Here is a 19,478-nt window from a genome sequence, read left to right on the forward strand (position 1 = left end):
ACAGTGGTACCTCTGGTTACATACGCTTCAGGTTACAGACGCTTCAGGTTACAGACTCCGCTGACCCAGAAATAGTACCTTGGGTTAAGAACTTTTGCTTCAGGATGAGAACAGAAATTGCGTGGCGACGGCGTGGCAGCAGTGGGAGGCCCCATTAGCTAAAGTGGTGTCAGGTTAAGAACAGTATCGGCTTAAGAATGGACCTCTGGAACGAATTAAGTACATAACCAGAGGTACCACTGTATTCTCCATTCTATGTTTTTGTTTTATGGTGCATTTTGTATTCTCATTTTGTATTTTTCTGCTGTGAACCGCCCTGGGATTTTGGGATGAAGGGTCAGCTACAAATCTAAATCACCATCATCATGATCATCTATGCGCATCTGTGGTGTGCATTGAGACGTGGAGTGTGTCTGTTCAGTGTGCCAGGGCTTCAGCCATTAACATTTAGTCTTCCCTTCATTTTTCTCTTTCTCTGCTCCCCTCCCCAGACACTCCGCATTCTATGCCCACCGGGGTGCTGCCTTGAATAAAATATGGGGGGGGGGGGCAGGTAAGCCCCATGCTTCAAAACAGATCACATGATGTGGTCACGCACACTATTTGAATGCCCATCAACTGGGGTGTGTGTGTGGCCACCTCAAATACTGGGGGTAGTGAAGGGACCTTTGCCCTTAGGCGTAGGCTCCTATGATGCCCACTGAACAGGCTGAGTTTGCCCTACGATGATTCCCTTTTTCCAGGCAGAAGTGGTAGATGCTTTTATATGTAACCCATCTAAGGGGCCATCTGGATTCATAGCAGAACCTAGCATGAAGAATTGGCCTTTATAAACCAGTCACCTATTATCCCTAAATGGGAGGTTGGGGGGTGGGCTATGGTGAAAAGGGTTAAAGATAACCCGCTGGTAATTTTTGCAGGTTTCAAGGGTGAGATGAATAGCAGTGGAAAGATCAGGGCAAAACCCTGGCGTGTCCTCTGGTGTTGCTATCCCTACACTGCAGTTTGGGGGACAGGGTGGGGCAGAGCCCTGGAGGACCCAGCAATACCCTGTGTTTTATCCCTATTGTGCTTGGAGGGCAGGAGGGGCCCACAAGCAACCCGGGTCATGCTCTCTGCCTTGTCAAATGCGGGGAAGGGGCAAGACCGGGCCTTTTTCCTGCTGGAACTCCCCAGAACTCAGTTCTGGCACCTCTCCAAGGCATAGCTGTCAACTTTTCCCTTTTCTTGCAAGGAATCCTATTCGGAATAAGGGGATTTCCCTTAAAAAACGGGAAACGTTGGCAGCTATGCTCCAAGGGGCACCATGGCCAATTCTAAGGGAACGAAGAAGGCGATCCTGGCCAGTTCCGGCACCTCTTTTCCCAGAAAAATGTCCCTGGGCAAAACAAAACAAATTCCTTCCAGTAGCACCTTAAAGACCAACTAAGTCAGTTCTTGGTATGAGCTTTCGTGTGCATGCACACTTCTTCAGATACACACTGAAGCTCATACCAAGAACTAACTTAGTTGGTCTTTAAGGTGCTACTGGAAGGAATTTGTTTTGTTTTGACTATGGCAGACCAACACGGCTACCTATCTGTAACTGGATCCCTGGGCAAGACTCCCATAATTCCAACTGGCCTCTCTTCCATCTTAGTAAAAGCAAGCACAACTGCTCAATAGGAGGTCTCAGGACAGATTTGCCACTGCCTGCTGCAGTTATGGCATCGCCCCCTCCTACATTAGGGGACCGCAGGCGAGTGTGGGGCTGGGACACTGAGTGGGGCAAGGCGTGGGGCTGCCGCGGGAGCGACCTCCAGCCCCTCCGACCCCGAAGGGGCCACTCCGCCTTCCTTAGTCGCCCCTCGGCTCTCAGCTGCATCCGCAGCCACGGGCTCCGCTGAGCGGCAAGGGGACACAAAGCACTTTCTCAACTGGGTTTTACTCTTCGGGCCATGGCTGCTGTCCACTTTTTCCTTTTCCCAAGGGAAATCCCCTTATTCCGAATAGGATTCCTCGCAAGAAAAGGGAAGAGCGGCCAGCTCGGCTTCGACTCAGTCAATCTAAAAGGGACCCGTCCCTCTGTGCGCATGTCCTTGGCCTGGAGGGGAGGCGGACACGTCACTGCCCCGCCCCGCCCTCCCTCCTCTCTCTCTTTGGGCGCAAGCGCGGCGGAGCGGCCTTTTCTGGCGCGCATGCTCCGTCGCTTCTTAGGGCAAGGACCCTTCCCGGCTCCCATCGCCGTTGTCAAGGCGTCTAACTCGGTGCCTTAAAACAAAACAAAACCACCTTTCTAAAACGGGGCGCGTGAGAGAGAAGCGGGCGGACAGCGGGGACGAAAGCAGGGAGCGCCTGGCGCAAGTTCCGGGCGGAAGCGGCCTCTGCCCTGTCAGGCGCTGCGAGGGACGCCTGCCAGGGGCGCGCGCGGTTCCCATGGCAACAGACGCCGAGGGGAAGCGCGCGGAGCGAGGTAAAGGGAGCCGCCGCCGCCGCTTCTCCTCCGCTTCTTCCCCCCCGGGCGGGCGGGCGGGGGGGGGGGCGAGGGAAGGGAGAAGGGGAGCTGCCCGGGAGGCCATTCACACGTGCGCCCTTCCTCCCCCCCCCCCTCAGGACAGCGGGGTCGCCATGCAGCAGCGGGCGGACTGACCCTCCGGCAGCCCCGAGGCCGCGAACCTTCTGCGGAGGTGAGAGCGGAGAAGGGGGAGCAGGACCGGATCCGGAGCACGTCGGAAGGAGGCAGCAGAGCAGCCGAGTGGCCCGCCGGGGTCGGGAGTGCAGAGCCAGGGGCCGGGCGGGGGGGGGGGGCAGACTCCCCACTCCGCTCAGCCCTGGCCAGGGATGAGGGGAGAGGCAGCCCCCCAAACTTCCCCATCCCCGGCAGAAGGAAAGGCGCTGCCTCGGAAACGGGGCTCTGGGGGTTCTACTCGGGTGTATTTTCAACACAGCAAAACACAGAGCACTAAAACAGAAACAAAACAGTCCCACCAAATGGCCTCACACTATTCCCTATTCTTCAGTGCTCCCTCCTCTTGCCCTTTCCCCAAATCTACTGACCATTTCAAAACAGATACATGTCTCTTAAGACAGTATTCATGCCTCTCTCTACTCAGTTTTGCAGGGAAAAGGTGGTCTGAAATGGAGTGTATCTTGATGGCAAGTGACTCTCTACCGCAGGAGTCCAACTCCTTCCTTGTAAATGGGTTAACAGCCACAGATGGAGCAGCTTGCAGCGCAAGCAGAAATGTAGGAACACAGTGTGCGCCTCCTGCAATTTATATCCTTTCCCCCATGCTAGCATACCTTCTTAAACCGAGTCTGAAATTGAATCACGTCCATTGCAGTCATACAGTCTATCCATGTGGATTATATATCCCTTCCAGATATATGCAGCAGCCAACAATCTGTGAGTCAGTGAGCAAGCCAGCCAAAATCAACATTTCAGCATGTCTGCAAACAAAGGACTCACTCCAGTGCCGCCATTTACATTATCTCAGCCAGAAGTTAAGAACTTACTCTGAAACTCACTCATAGATGGTACCTAACACCACAGAAACTAGCGCTGATATGCCCAGGAGCCTCACCAAAATGCTGGAGAGGCTGCACCTCCATATGTGGTGGGATGCCCCAAAATCCAAGCCTTCTGGACAATAGTCATACAATAAATATGCAAAATAACTAAACAGATATTAGAAGTCACCCCAGAACTGGCCCTACTGAACATCCTTCAAGATACAGTGGTGCCTTGCAAAACGAAATTAATTCGTTCCGCGAGTCTCTTCGTCTTGCCGTGTTTTCGTCTTGCGAAGCACCCCTATTAGCGGATTAGTGGCTTAGAAAAAGGGGGAGGAGGGAAAAGACTCGCAAGACGTTTTCGTCTTGCGAAGCAAGCCCATAGGGAAATTCGTCTTGCGAAGCGCCTCGAAAAATGGAAAACCCTTTCGTCTAGCGAGTTTTTCGTCTTGCGAGGCATTCGTCTTGCAGGGCACCACTGTAATAATACCCACTCACACTATAAAGAGCTCATAACACACCTATTCTCAGCAACATGAAGCATAATAGCTGGACATTAGAGAGACCTGTCAGGAGTAAACATGGACCTCTGGTATCAAATTGTATGGGAAACGGCCTTACTAGAAAAGCTAATCAATAAACTGATGCTGACACAGGGACAAATAGAAGAGGACTCTATCACCCCAGTATGGCTCCTCTATAGCACATACACATCCCAACAAGACAACAACAAGAATCCACCAACAGCATGTGAATCAATATGGCTAACGTGACCCATACACACAAACAAATCTTACTGCAGCCAACCAAAGACAACCAACCACCCCCTGGGACACCCCCCACCCCCACTTCTCTCACTACCAAGGAAATATAACAAACGGATAGAAAGAGAACCTACCCAAGTGATGTTGACACAACCCCCCCCCTCACACACAAACACTAAGTAGAAGAATATTAGCTACCGCATCCCACCCACCCCTTTTCTTTCCAACCTTATGCTGCACACAGCACTTAATTATCTCACAATAAATATAACTGATCTGTAGAAAACACAGCCTGAAGATTGAATCTTCCAGAGGGTGGACCTCAAGCACTCCCAGTGGTCAGGGAAATGATGGGAGTTATGGCGCTGTTACAAAGGTGGTGCACCACCCCAAATTTCTGCCAAGCAGTAGGAAGATTCCAAGGGGTCCCAGGCACTCACCCAGGGTTGTGTTTCCTTTGAGAAAATCAAGGCACAGCAGAGGCTTTAGGAAATACAGTATGCTTTATTTTATACATATTAGCACCTGGAGGGGCTGCAGAGTTTACAGCAGGCATAGGCAAACTCGGACCTCCAGATGTTTTGGGACTACAACTCCCATCATCCCTAGCTAACAGGACCAGTGGTCAGGGATGATGGGAGTTGATGTCCCAAAACATCTGGAGGGCCGAGTTTGCCTATGCCTGGTTTTTACAGCATTTGCATCTGAATAAGTTCTTGCCCTGATGGTGGTTTTCATTAATGTGTTAGTGGCAGAGCCACCATCTCCCTCTGCCTTACAGAAAAACAAACTTAGCCTGTTTGCTCACCATGATTATCAAAATCTCTGATTAAAACTCCAGCACCCAAAAATCTAGAGGGGAAAACCTTGCACCTGGGGTTGCGGGGGGGGGGGGGGGGGAGAAGAGTCCCTGTTCCCTCGCTAACCCATAGCAGTAGAAAACACCTTGGCAGAACCCACAAGAAATCTTCTAGTAGCCTAAAACTGATTTTGGCAGGATTTTCATGGACCTCAGTCCTCTTCGCTTTCACCTTGTCTGTGCACATTGATTTTTGTTCAGGGTTTTGAATAGAGATGCTGGGCAAAAGAAAGGAGTGTGCATACCTTAGGCAACGATGATGGCTTCAATCCATCCATCCTTCCCAGCTGATTCTCCGAAGAAATACAATAAACCTGTCACATGTCTCTATCGTTGCCCTGTGGGAAACGGATTACAGGAGCATTTCCTCTCTGACTTAAGCTTTGCTGTGTGTCTCTCCCAGTCGTCTAGCTAGAAAGCATGTTGCAACTGTGTTTGCATAGGCAAGCCCTTTCTCAGTGTCAGTGTGTCGTCACAAGTAAACAGGCTGTACCCAAGGAAACCCCAATGGGAAGCAGATAGGAAGTGAGGTCACTGTTTCCCCGGCAAGCAGATTAGGAAGTTAAGTAGCTGCAGGGCTAGGTTTGGTCACAGCAGCTGCCAGAACAAGGCGAAGGGAACCGGCTTTGTGGCTAATGTGCTCCTGTCACCCTCCTTCCCAGCGCCATGGTGTGCAGCCCTTTGCTGTGTTTCTGCCTCTTCTTTTTGCTGACAGGAGCACAGGGGCAGGCGAGGCAAAGCAAGGCTTGGGAGCGCAGAGACGCAGCTCAGAGCTCAGCCTTGCAGGGCAGTGAACACTATGAGCGGCTGAAGAATCACCTGGGGACCATGAGGGCCCTGTCCAGGAGATATTGGGAGTTCCTGGCCTGCCGGCTGTGGCAGGAGGACTGCGAAGAAGTAGTGGCAGAGAAGAATGAGAGAATGAGGACGGTGATGATGGAGGAGGAGGAGGAAGAGGAAGAGGAAGAAAGAGGAGGGACGGTCATCGTGGAACACCAAGGTAAAGAGATGTCACAGCCTTTCCTCTTCTTCCTGACAGTTGTTTTTGCACAGATTAAAGAGGCAGCTACTGCTTCATAGAATTTAGCTCACTGAGCAAGGACAAATATGTGTGCATGTAGTGGATGGTCTGAGCGGTCTCTCAATTCTTAGTTTTGGGCCACATATTAAGACTGCAATCCTATACTCACTTCTTTGTAGTGATTCCCGTTTTAACCTAGTGGGACTTGCTTCTAGCATTGCACTGCGTGCTAGTCTCCCTGTGAGTATTGTGTTTCAGAGCTGTGTATTAATTATGATTGGGGTTAGGGGTTGCTTTTTAAAAACTGACTTTTAATCATTTACATATGTTCATCCTGATGTTGTTTTGCATATATTGTACATTGCAGTGCACACTTTATAAGGGGAGCAGTGATTACTGTAAGCAAACAGTGACCTAATTTGGCTCTGGATAATATCACTCCTGCCTCCAAAAAGTGGCTAGCAGAAATGTAAAAGAGCATCTGAAAAGGCAAGTTTTAGTATATAGTTTTCTTTTTCTGTTAATGTATGCCTTTTATTACACAGGTTTATGATTTTTGTAGCGGTTTGTAGGCTCCCTTGAATGCAAGGATTACAGAAATAAATCTGACCAAGAAAGTTTATATAGAATCCTGAACCATTCAAATCTCACCTTACCTTGGGCTCTGCACTGCAGTCTCCTCAGTTGAGCTAGGCTGCACGAGTTGGAGAGTAAAGTGGCAAAATCCTGTGTAGAGTGGGTCTTACTACTTCAGGCAGCAGGTGTACACTTTTAAAAGTAAAGTATGTTTCCTCATCTATAGCCGGAAGTGGTAAAAGTCCTTGACAGGGCATTCCCATCTCCTCCTGCTGCATGCCAGAGCAGGCCATTATTAGTTGTCCCTTGCTGTTGACTTTCTCATACTTCTCAGACACCTGTGATGATAAATAATTGGATGGTGGGGAGAGGTCACCCACAGATATGGAAAACTACAGAAAGCCCTAGATGCCTTTTGCAGGGACGCGGGTGGCGCTGTGGTCTATACCACAGAGCCTAGGGCTTGCCGATCAGAAGTTCGGTGGTTTGGATCCCTGCAACGGGGTGAGCTCCCGTTGCTCAGTCCCAGCTCCTGCCAACCTAGCAGTTCGAAAGCACGTCAAAGTGCAAGTAGATAACTAGGTACCGCTCCCACGGGAAGGTAAACGGTATTTCCGTGCGCTGCTCTGGTTCGCCAGAAGTGGCTTAGTCATGCTGGCCACATGACCCGGAAGCTCTTTGCGGACAAATGCTGGCTCCCTTGGCTGATAAAGTGAGTTGTCCGCGACTGGACCTAACAGTCAGGGGTACCTTTACCTTTAGATGCCTTTTATTAGCACACAGTGTGGCATCCAACAGAAGTGCTAGCAAGGACGTCCGAGGGAGTGGAGCTGAAAGCTTTGGAAAAAAAGGCAAGAGCAGACAAGTGTCTCTCGCGCCTGCCCTACAAACCCTTGCCATTTCTGGTAGCGTCAGTGGAAGTGGGTGGGGAGAGTGCACCAGCGGCAGAGGTTGCTTTGGGCAAGCCCATTTCGGACACACTTCTTCCATCAAGAATGGCCAACTACACAAAATAGTTGTGAGGATGAATGCAGGGCGGGGGTGGTGGAGAGACATGACCTGCTTGAGTCGTGGGCACTGGGGTAGCTCCCGGCTTTCTTTCCCAAAACTGGCTTGGCTTTCTCCTAGGGTGGAGCTTGCCCATGGTGAGGGAGATCGTCTCCAGCTGGTACTGCAGCTTTGGCAAGTGCTGCGCAACGGGAGACTGCAGAGTGACCAACAACATCACAGGTGAGGACTGCGTTTCACCTGGCACCCTGCGTATTTCACATACGCCCTACATGAACTGCCTTCGGGACACTGGCACCTGGTGCCCATCGGAGCTGCTGGGGCAGCCCAGCCACTAAGGAGGTCATGTGGGGTTGGGGTGGGCAGGGGCAAGGCCATAGGTGCAAGGCCAAGGAGGTCAGATTTCCTCCCCATCCTGCCTTGCAAGGACAGTCTGGACACTGAAGCATTAAGTACTAATACTTAACACCTATGTCAACATAAAAAATGAGGGTAAGACCCACAGTACAAGTGGAGCCCATCTCAGAATAAGATGCAGACAATCCCATTAGTAAACACAGCTAAGTCTTTCCTGTAAAATAGCTGGAAACACCACAAAGTAAGCACTGGTTTATTTCCCTTGTCTGAGAATAAATCATGTTAAGGCTTCACTCCTCATTACCGCTACACCAAAAAGGAGGATGACAACAATAGTAATGGTAATAATCATCATTTATGAAGATTGTAAATAGAAAAACATTTGCTCCCAACAAAAATAATGAACACATTTACTGTGTTCTGGCTAGAGTGGGTTTTTATGCCACAAAAGTCATGTCTACTCAGAAGAAAGTGCCAAGGAAGTGGGGCTTAGGATAGCAGCATAAACTGCAACTCTTACTTTTCTCTGTTTAATCCTGTGAGCTCTGGTGAGTAGGAAGTTCTACGTCCCCCAAATAACTATCAGATAGAAAGAAGCCTAGCAGATAGAAGGCACCCTGGAAATATTCATCTGCAGTGTCCGGGGTCAGCCTCTTAGAGGTGAAGAAAAATTACCTTTTTTAGAAATGCAGATGTGCTCCAGATGTTGCTCAACCCGAGCCCCAGCCAGTGGGGTCAGTGATCAGGAATGATGGGAGTTGTAGTTCAGCTACATATGGGGGGCTGTTTCATAGGATACCCACCTCTATTTTGAGTCTCACAATGAAAGAATTAAGCACAACCCAGTCTCACTAAAACCTGTGGATTATATAAAAAAAAATATTAAATTATGACTATCATTTTCGGGATAAAATGGTTATAGGAAAGATTCAAAATCCCATACCCAGTTACATAGAAGTAAGTCCCACTAAATTCAGCGGGGGTCACTTCTGCGCAGACATGTTATAGAGTTGCACAGGAAGACAGAACTCTATTGTGAGGAAGCACCAGCATATATTTGGGGCAGGCAGATTCCAGACCTGAAACCATTTTGCCATACTTCCTGCCTGCAAGAAGAGACCACTGCTCTCATTGTGCAAAATCAGGGATTCCCTTGCTCCAGTAGAGGTTTCTGCTCATTCCATGACAAACTGGAGGGTGGGCGAGTAAGAAGCATTTGCCTAGGACTGACCACATGCAAAGTAACCTGCCCTGCCAATTCCCAGCTAAATAGATTTTGGGAGGTGCTTCCTCCAGAAGCCCTTGACCTCAGGATCAAACACACTACAAGCCCTGCCATATCTCTCTCCCTCTATTGAGCAAATGCAAAGGGAATCCTCCTCGTGATAAGAAGGGATTGAATGAGAGGCCTGCTGTTTTTTTGCAAACTGTTTCCTCACCCTGCCAACCAAGCCTCCATAACTCAGTTGGTTAGTGTGTGGTGCTGGTAACGCCAAGGTTGCAGGTTTGATCCCTGTATGGAACAGCTGCAAATTCATTCATTGCAGGGGTTAGACTACAGGATCCTCAGAATCCCTTCCATCTCTACAATTCTATGATTCTGTTTCTCTCCCTCTAAGCCCCTTATTAGGGACGCGGGTGGTGCTGTGGCTTAAACCACAGAGCCTAGGACTTGCCCATCAGAAGGTCAGCAGTTCGAATCCCTGCGACGGGGTGAGCTCCTGTTGCTCGGTCCCTGCTCCTGCCAACCTAGCAGTTCAAAAGCACGAAGTGCAAGTGGATAAATAGGTACTCCAGTGGGAAGGTAAACGACGTTCTGGTTTGCCAGAAGCGGCTTAGTCATGCTGGCCACATGACCCGGAAGCTGTACACCGGCTCTCTCAGCCAATAAAGCGAGATGAGCTCCGCAACCCCAGAGTTGTCCACGACTGGACCTAATAGTCAGGGGTCTCTTTACCTTTAAGCCCCTTATTTATTTCCCCTCCCCGCAAAAAACAACACCAAAGATAATGAAATAAGTATCAAGTCTCTGTTTGTGTGTAGCTGGCACACCATGTCACCCAAATAAAACAAAACATGATAATGGCTAGCTAGCCAGCACTCACAAACATTCTCTTCTCCTCATCCATCATAATGCAAGGTGGGACTTAGAAAAAGCCCCCACCCCATGCCCAAAGACTGCCAAGTCATTGAGGGGTGAATTAAAACCATGTCCATCCTTTCTGCCTCCTCCCCATGAAATCTTTCCCTCCTCCCACCCCCAAAATAATATTTTATTGACTCACAAAACAAGTTGTTTCCACACTCATTTGTCTCCTTGCCTTCTGTGCCACATATTGATGTGGGCTGATGTACTCTTGGTCTCTCACACACTCAGGAATGTCAACCAGTTGATGTTATGAAAGCAGCAAGGCTGCTTTTGGCTTAACTCAACAGGGCTTGCAGCAGTGGAGGGAAAAGATGGTTGTGCAGACTCAGGAAGAACCTATGTTTGTGACTGGGCTTCAAAAACAAAGCCCAGCTGATTTGGTAATGCTAATTGTGTTGCATGTTAATTCCTGTACCCTGATTGGCTGGATTGCCAATCAGGTTGGGAAAGCACACCTGGTTTACCATTTGCCTCCTACATCCTAACAGCCTGGGAATGGCAGTGAACTTGCGGTTGAGGTTTTGGCCAACAAGTGAGTAGTTTCCTCAGAGCTTTCTGTGGCTACAAATAACCCTTGTAAAACACAAAGGCTCCAATTCAACTGAAATCAGCTGCAATTAAATCCCAAGGAAATAAATGGACAAGGTTTTCATTATTAACTTTGTCCCACTGGGACAATGGGCCCTAATTCAATTGCGTTAAAAAAAACAAAGTGGAGACTCTCAAATGAAGCCTGTTGTGGTCTTTCATCTTTTTAGGACTGAACAGATAACCCTTTGAGTATCTCAAGTTGTCTAGCAAGACAAATGATTCTGTGACAAAGAAAGCTGGGGGAATTATACAAATTTGCCAGATCTCCTTTTATTTTGCATGAATTAGTCTGCTGCTGTTCTTTTAACAATTTTACATTTACCCTCCTGCTGCTAATCACTGGTAAACTCAAGAGATTACAAAACTCAGAGAAACACCATTACTAACCACTGGAAGCCCGTTTTCTGCTGACCTGCCCTTGCCTAGCTGCCCAGCTGTAATGGTGTAACTTGTTTAAGGAAGGAAGATGAAGGTCTTTGAAAGGTGGAGTTTGTGACTTCTCTACAGTTCTATGGAATCATCACACACTTGCGCCCAGAGACCTCCTCTTAAGGGATGAATTTCTAGCAATAGTGCCCTCCTTCCATTGTGCCTTTTCTCCCAACCACAAAATGATATGCAAAGGATTTCCTGCCCTTTTATTCACCACCAGGGTTGGAGCTGGAGCTGGGCAGGCGACTCCATGGGCAACACTTAGCAAAAGATGTTGTCCTGAAAGCTGTTCAAGGCTTCCTGGAAACCCCTCAGCCAGAGAAAGCCTTGGCCCTTTCTTTCCACGGCTGGTCGGGCACAGGCAAGAACTTCGTGGCCCGGATAATGGCAGAACACCTTTACCAGGATGGCTTGAAAAGCGACTGTGTCAAAGTCTTCATCTCCCCATTTCACTTCCCCCATTCCAAGTATGTGGATATTTACAAGGTGAGGGGAATTTTTCTCAGAAGATAATTAACCAGTGTACTGATTGTTTTGATGTTTCAGTGCTGAATGAGTATCCCTCTTTGCTCCTCAATTCTTAACTTTTGTAAAGTGCCATCATAGAACTGTGGCAGAATTCTAACCTTACAATGCAGCCTCCCTCCCCTCCCAGATCACTTTTTGTCTGCATTTACCTACCCCCACCCCCAAGGTGATGTGTCTTGTAATTAAAACCATGTTTTTTTATTTATGATTTTATGCTGGCTTCATGACATGACTGTCTTTCTTTTTAGTTGCTCAATTTATTGGCTTCAAGATTTTCTTGTTTGATAGCTTGTACTGCAGTAACTGGCCATGCAAGGTTTATTCCTTAAAACAGGGGAGGAGGGGAGCCTGGAGTCCTTTAGATTTTGCTGGACAACCACCACTTCCTTTCCTGACCACTGACTGGGGCCGATAGGAACTGGAGTGTAGCAAAATCCGGAGAACCAAAGGCCCTCTTCACCCGGCCCTAAGAGGTGGGGAATTAATCTTATTAAATTAATTTCCCGTTTCCTTTGGCTGCTCAGGTTCAGCTCGCAAAACAGATCAGTGAGACGGTCCAAGAGTGTGAGCAGTCACTGTTCATCTTTGATGAGGCAGAGAAGCTTCACGATGACCTCCTAGATGGCTTAAAACCCTACATGGATCACTACGACAGCATTGATACAGTGGATTACCGGAGATCCATCTTCTTATTCCTTAGGTGATTACCTCCCCTCTTTTTTTGTAGTTCATGTACCAAAGAGGGGTCTCTTTTTCCAGAGGCTCTTGAAAGGTGTATGTGAGTTTGAAGAGGAGTTTCTCAGCTTATGCAGGTGAAAAGCTTGGGATGCATCTACTTGTCACAAGCAGTTCCTCTCCCTGCCGTAGGTGACATGCTGCAGATCCTGAGGAAAACCTCCAGTGCTGGCCAACTTAGCAGCTCGATGCAATAAGCAATATCTGCTGTAAAATATCTAGTGGGTTCCATCCCAAAATATGCAAGGGAAAGGATGTGCATTTCTCTGTTTGGGGTGGGTGGGGGAAGAGTTGTATCAGTCTCAAAAGAAACTGCTTTTTTGAATCCGTATCCAAGGCGAGGCCTTTGAATCTCATTGAGAACTTTCCCTACTCTCGCTGGAATCTGAATTGCTCTTGGTACTCATCCTTATCTACGAAAAAGAATGTGGAAATCTCTACTTTGATAGCTTGTTGTCCCTTGATGTCTGGTACTTTGAAACTGTTGGGATTTGTGCCAGTTTTTTTGTTGACTTTTGGGGGTAGATTGGAGTAGGGCCAAGAGTTGCATCTCCTGCAAACACAGCTGGGGATTTGCTGACATGCAGCTGCCCAGGACTAGAATCATAGAATCATAGAATCATAGAATCATAGAGTTGGAAGAGACCACAAGGGCCATCGAGTCCAACCCCCTGCCAAGCAGGAAACACCATCAGAGCACTCCTGACATATGGTTGTCAAGCCTCTGCTTAAAGACCTCCAAAGAAGGAGACTCCACCACACTCCATGGCAGCAAATTCCACTGTCGAACAGCTCTTACTGTCAGGAAGTTCTTCCTAATGTTTAGGTGGAATCTTCTTTCCTGTAGTTTGGATCCATTGCTCCGTGTCCGCTTCTCTGGAGCAGCAGAAAACAACCTTTCTCCCTCCTCTATGTGACATCCTTTTATATATTTGAACATGGCTATCATATCACCCCTTAACCTCCTCTTCTGCAGGCTAAACATGCCCAGCTCCCTTAGCCGTTCCTCATAAGGCATCGTTTCCAGGCCTTTGACCATTTTGGTTGCCCTCCTCTGGACACGTTCCAGTTTGTCCATGTCCTTCTTGAACTGTGGTGCCCAGAACTGGACACAGTACTCCAGGTTAGGTCTGACCAGAGCAGAATACAGCGGCACTATTACTTCCCTTGATCTAGATGCAATACTCCTATTGATGCAGCCCAGAATTGCATTGGCTTTTTTAGCTGCCGCGTCACACTGTTGGCTCATGTCAAGTTTGTGGTCAACCAAGACTCCTAGATCCTTTTCACATGTACTGCTCTCAAGCCAGGTGTCACCCATCTTGTATTTGTGCCTCTCATTTTTTTTTGACTAAGTCAACCTCCAGCCGGGGTTTTTTTTTTTTTACTAAGTCAACCTCCAGCCGGGGCAGTGGAACCATATCACTGCCATGTCCTCTGTCCTCCTGGCTGCATCCCCAATACAAAAGGGGATGTATTGCAATGGCTGAAGGTGCAAACAAGGTATTGCTGGTTTAAATCTCCCTTCAGCCTTCATTTTCTCACCTGCAGTCTCCGTTAAGTGCTCTGAGCACAGGCTAAGCTAACAGCACCATTGTGTAGGCTGGTTCTCTTTTCCTCTGCACAGGGGGTGGTCAGGTGGGCCACCAGCAAGGGCACAGGCCTGGCAGGGGGAAATCATGCCTCTCCGCTCTGCCTCAGAGTGGCTAGGAGCCTGCCTGCCTGCCCATGCGCTCTCCTTGCCAAGGCTCACAAGGGAGCCTAGCTCCACCTCTGCACCCTCTGTGCTCCATGCTAGACTTTCCATGACCTTCAGGGTAGGAAAGGGGTCTACTGAAGCCATGGAACAGGGCATGCCTCCTACCCCAAGTCTAAGCCAGGAGACCAACCATTTCCAACATAAATTATTACACGGACAGCTGCTGGCAATTTTCTTAAAGAAATGTAGCCCCTCCATGCAACCTGCTATAGCACCTTGCACCTGTGCATGGAAGTTAACTAGGACTTTCCCAAAGTTGCTGATCCCTGGCTTGGGACCTTTGCCACAATGGTTGAACGCAGAACAGGTTGTGTGGCAAAGTTATTTTCCCTAGCTGTGGCCTCCGCATTCTGTCGGACCAACTCAAAAATGATTCTCTCTCTTCCCCCTCAGTAACACCGGCAGCAACATCATTAATGAGGTGGCTCTTGACTTCTGGCGCGCTGGTCGAGCCAGAGAGGAAATAACCATGGATTCCTTAGAACAGTACCTACGGACGGAGCTGCTGGAGTCTACAGGTGAGACGCCTCTTGATCCTGACACAGTAGGCAGGATTTGCGAAGTTCTCTTTCCCCGTAGTGTTCTAAGGGACTGCTTCACACATCACTAAAGAATCAACATTTTTCTGTAGACACTGCGTTGTGAACCTGTATCAAAGCATTTGTTGCAAAAACACATGCTTCACATGTGATGATGGCTTCAAGGGTGGGGAAGCTCCAAGGTTGCGGAATTTGTCAAGATGGGGCTGATGGGAGCTGCACTCTCTCATCCCTGGCTTAAGTGTGCATCTGAAAATGCAAGGAGGTGGCGTATCCTGTCAAGGACACATGCTGTGGTCTACTGACAGGGTGAGCTCCTGTTGCTCTGTCCCAGCTCCTGCCAACCTAGCTGTTCAAAAGCATGCCAGTGCAAGTAGATAAATAGGTACCTCTGTGGCAGGAAAGTAAATGGTGTTTTCGTGTGTTCTGGCTTACGTCACGGTCTTCTGTTTTGCCAGAAGCGGCTTAGTCATGCTGGCCACATGACCCAGAAAGCTGGCTGTGGACAAAGGCCTTCTCCCTTGCAGGGCTGCCTTTACCTGGGGGTGCAAGGGGTGCAGGGCACCAGGGCGCAGAATTCTGGGGGGTGACAGGGGCCCTCTCTTTGGCGACTCCATCTCCAGCGCCGCCACCACACCACCTCTGAGACCGAGCAAGAGCTGCTGCCGCCACCACCACCACTTCCCGGAGCCCCGGCCGAGGGAGGACAAGGAAGGAGCACGGAGGAAAGGGGTGGCGGCAGCAGTGGGGGCCATCGCCACACCTCACAGCAGTGGCACTGCCTCAGACCAAGTCCGAGCAGGGCTTGGTTGGCGAAGCAGCAGCCGCTGGTGCAGCAAATACCTTGGGAGCAGCTGGGCCTGGAGGAGCGGGAGGCGGAGGAGGCGGCGAGGCAAGTCCCATCTCAGCCTCTCCCCTCCCTGCCCTGCAGAGCCCGCCTGCTGGGAAGGGGCGGCTCCTTCGCCTGCCCGTCCAACAGACGGACCCTTCAGGCCGGCGAAGAGCCGCACTGTAACCTCTCTCCTGGCACCGGGGGGGTCAGCTCGGCCAGCCATGCGCACTCTTTTCCCGCCTGGGGAACCTGCCGCCCACCACGGTGCAGGTTTCCCTTCCTCCAGGCTGTCCTAAATTTGGGGGCGCTGGGCAGATCTTTACACCCCGGCACTGCATATGCTAATGACGGCCCTGCTCCCTTGGCCTGAAAACGAGATGAATGCCGCAACCCCATAGTCGCCTTTGACTGGACTTAACCGTCCAGGGGTCCTTTACCTTTTTTTTACCTTTACTGATACATAATGTCAGGAGCTCCTTTAGATAAAGCTGCGCTTGCTGCAGCAGCTATAAATTCACTGGAAATGTTAACTGCATTTGCTAACATCCATGCTTCCTTCCCACTGTAGTGGCATTGTGGGTTAAACCACAGAGCCTAGGACTTGCCTATCAGAAGGTCGGCAGTTCAAATCCCTGTGACGGGGTGAGCTCCCGTTGTTCGGTCCCGGCTCCTGCCAACCTAGCAGTTCAAAAGCACGTCAAAGTGCAAGTAGATAAATAGGTACTGCTCCAGCGGGAAGGTAAAGGGCGTTTCCGTGCGCTGCTCTGGTTCGCCAGAAGCGGCTTAGTCATGCTGGCCACATGACCCAGAAGCTGTACGCCGGCTCCCTCGGCCAATAAAGCGAGATGAGCGCCGCAACCCCAGAGTTGGTCACGACTGGACCTAATGGTCAGGGGTCCCTTTACCTTTACCTTTTATGCTTCCTTCCCATTGTCTCTCCTGCTCTTTCCCTTCCATTGTCTCCTCCTGCTGCCAAAATTTAGACTGTTAAGATCTCTGGGACAGCATTCTGTTTTGTTACTCCACTAAAGGCCACATACGCTGACGTTCCTGTACAAACAACCCGTGCCCAACTCAGCTAGGAAAGCAGCAGTCTTTCCTAGCCAGCTTCTGTGGCAACCTGGAGACGCAATACCTTGGAGGAAAGGGAGGGAAATTGTCTTATGCACCCCTTCCACTTCTTTTCCTCCAGATGAGGGTTATGCCCACAACCGCCTTCTGGAAGAGAATCTCATAGACTTCCTGGTACCCTTCCTGCCCTTGGAGTACCGCCACGTGAAGCTGTGTGCTCGAGATGCTTTCCTTGCCCGGGGCCTTCAGTTCACCGAAGAGGCACTAGATGAGGTTGCAAGGATGATGGTGTTCGTCCCCAAGGAGGAGAAACTTTTCTCAGCCCAGGGTTGCAAGTCAGTCTCTCAGCGTATAAACTACTTCCTTCCCTGATGTTGTCGGAGTTTGGATGCAACCTGCTCTACTTCCTCTTGCACAGGGAGCGAGAGGTGTTTACTTCACTGACACCGGGCATTAAATCCCCTACAGTGTGGGGGCTGCTGGACTGGGAAAAAGCAATAATTCTGAACTCCGTGGAGGAACATGCGTCAGCAAATAAAGACATTGCCAATGAGTAGACACTATGCAGCTGGAATCAACATCAATGGTGCTGTTAAAAAGGACATTTTCATGCGCTGCTTTGGAATAAATGGTGGGCATTTAGGCAGGTCCTGAGGCAGAGAAACTACAGCAGCAAGTAGAGTTGAAGGCTGCTTCCTTTTTGTCTTGTAGACTGAGATTTCTTTTGGCGGTTGTCTGAAAGGAGGCATGACTTCCTCCTCTGCCCCTTTAAGGGTGTGACTAACAAGGAGCTGGAATATTTGCTTACAATGCAAGAAATGCCTTCTTCCAGAACGAGTTATCGCATGAATGAGGGGACTTGCCCTGAACTTGGAGAGGTAGTACTTACCTTCACAGTACTTAATAATCGGCTTTTAAAGGATGCGGGGATACTGCAGCAAGTAATCTGCTGCAACGTTTTGGCTAATGTGCTTCCCTGTATATATGTACACTATGAAGAATGCACATTTGCAATTTTTGATTTTTAATCTGCTAAGGGACTTAAATCCAGGACACCATCAGGGTGTACTCAACTCAAAGTCTGTGTTTGTGTTGGATGGGTGTGGGGTGGGAGGCAGCGACAAGTGCCAAAATTGCGGTGCACTTCCAGCTCAGCGCGGAAGTTGAGCAATAAAGCTTAGTCACTGTGAGATAAAAAGCAAACACTGTTAGCATGAACCACTGGTTTTGCAAACCTGCATCTTTATGAATTAAAACTTGGCACCGTTACCCATTTTTGCTACAATACAAAGCACAGAGTGGTCAAGCTTGGCATCCTGATGCTTGTTCTGGCCCACTTTGGACATACTTTAGAGAGTGCAGCCTCACATTGGCCAGGTGTGTCCTACTGCATAACCCACCAGAAAGAAATGCAGTGCTTGCTTAGCAGGGAGGAACACAGGCCAGAATGATACAGGAATTTAGTAATGAGCTAACATTTCAAGCCTCCACACATAAGCCCTGGGCAAACATTAACCCATGCATGGACATCAACCAGTCCTAGAGGCAGCTTAAGCATGCCTGGTGGGTGAGGCTGGTACAATTTCATTTCCTCACAATACAAACTTGTAAATTAATCCAAACTATTCCTCTGGTTTAGGGTGGGCAGCAGGAGAGGCAAACCCATGGTTTGTGCACCGAATCCAACTCCTCTTGATCTATTTTAGTGCCCTCAAGACCCTCAATAATTTGGTGCCAACCTTTTATTAGGTCCCGCCCCCCCACTGTTCTGCTCTGTGCCATAGTCTGCTCTGGTGTGCAGCTTCCTCATTCTTGAAAACTTGCATCTGAAGCACTTGCTAAAAATAAAAGAGCAGGAACCACCCAAATCACCCTTTCTTCTGCACTGGAAAAGTCCCTCTTGCTCTCATGGCGAAGCAGAGCTGTAGAATCACTGCAGTGCTCTAAGAAGGCTGTCTTAATGCTGCAAGGTTGAGTGAGACGGAGAGAGGGCTCACCACAATTAAAGTTGAGACATGGCTATGGAAAGCCCAGGCATGCAAGCTTGCTCATTGGGTCAGCACTTCACACATACTTGGGAAATGAACAGAAAAACACACTCCTGCCCAAGCGCTGGTTGCTACAAGATGAAAACAATCGTCCAAGTCCTCTTCCATCCCTCTGGTTCTTCTCTCTCTCTTGGCAGGGAAAATAGCTTGTCATTAGTTAGTCTCCTTGCTTTACCAGCACATCATGGTTCAAGCTTATTAGAACAGAAATGTCCATTTTACTTCTCATAGGGCTGGAAAATCCAACTGCTTTCCTGAGCACAGACGAAGTGCGAGAGCCACAGCAGGAGTGGGGGGCAACAATGACTTGACAGAGAAGCTTTAAAAGCCTCAAAGTACAACAGCTGGAAAGCACACTGAGATAGCCCCCAAGATGAAGAGGTCGTCAGGCATTCTGCTACAGGAGGTACTGGTGGAAAACGCAGGGAGGGGGCAGAATTAACATGTTCAGACAACTTATCATTGTAAAAGCAACAAATCCATGTTTATCCCTTATACGGAAGTAAAAGGTGAAAAAACCCACACTACTACTAGTTTCTAATTATGAATTATTATAAACACCATTAAATTATTTGAATTGTGAAAATAATTCCAGGGTCGTCATTTCTGTTAACTCAAATTCATTCTAAAAATATTTGTCACAAGAACTGCCGCTTGGCTTGGGCTTACCCATTTCTGGTTCTTCGGCCATGGTCACTTTGGCATGTGGCTCCTACA

General features: G+C 49.0%; 1 protein-coding gene across 1 annotated transcript; it reads left to right on the forward strand.

The window, feature by feature from the left end:
- Positions 1–877: 877 nt before the first annotated feature.
- Positions 878–19,350, forward strand: TOR3A (torsin family 3 member A; the record flags this gene model as incomplete). Its single annotated transcript, XM_081866487.1, is given in 10 exon segments — positions 878–907; positions 2,197–2,394; positions 2,397–2,452; positions 2,593–2,666; positions 5,831–6,115; positions 7,841–7,942; positions 11,470–11,735; positions 12,302–12,477; positions 14,665–14,789; positions 16,835–19,350. Coding segments are annotated over 10 exon segments (1,563 nt in total). The 3' UTR covers positions 17,086–19,350.
- Between the last annotated feature and the right edge of the window lie 128 nt (positions 19,351–19,478).

Source organism: Podarcis erhardii, assembly GCF_964252035.2.
Source record: "Podarcis erhardii genome assembly, chromosome: 6".
NCBI lineage: Eukaryota > Metazoa > Chordata > Lepidosauria > Squamata > Lacertidae > Podarcis > Podarcis erhardii.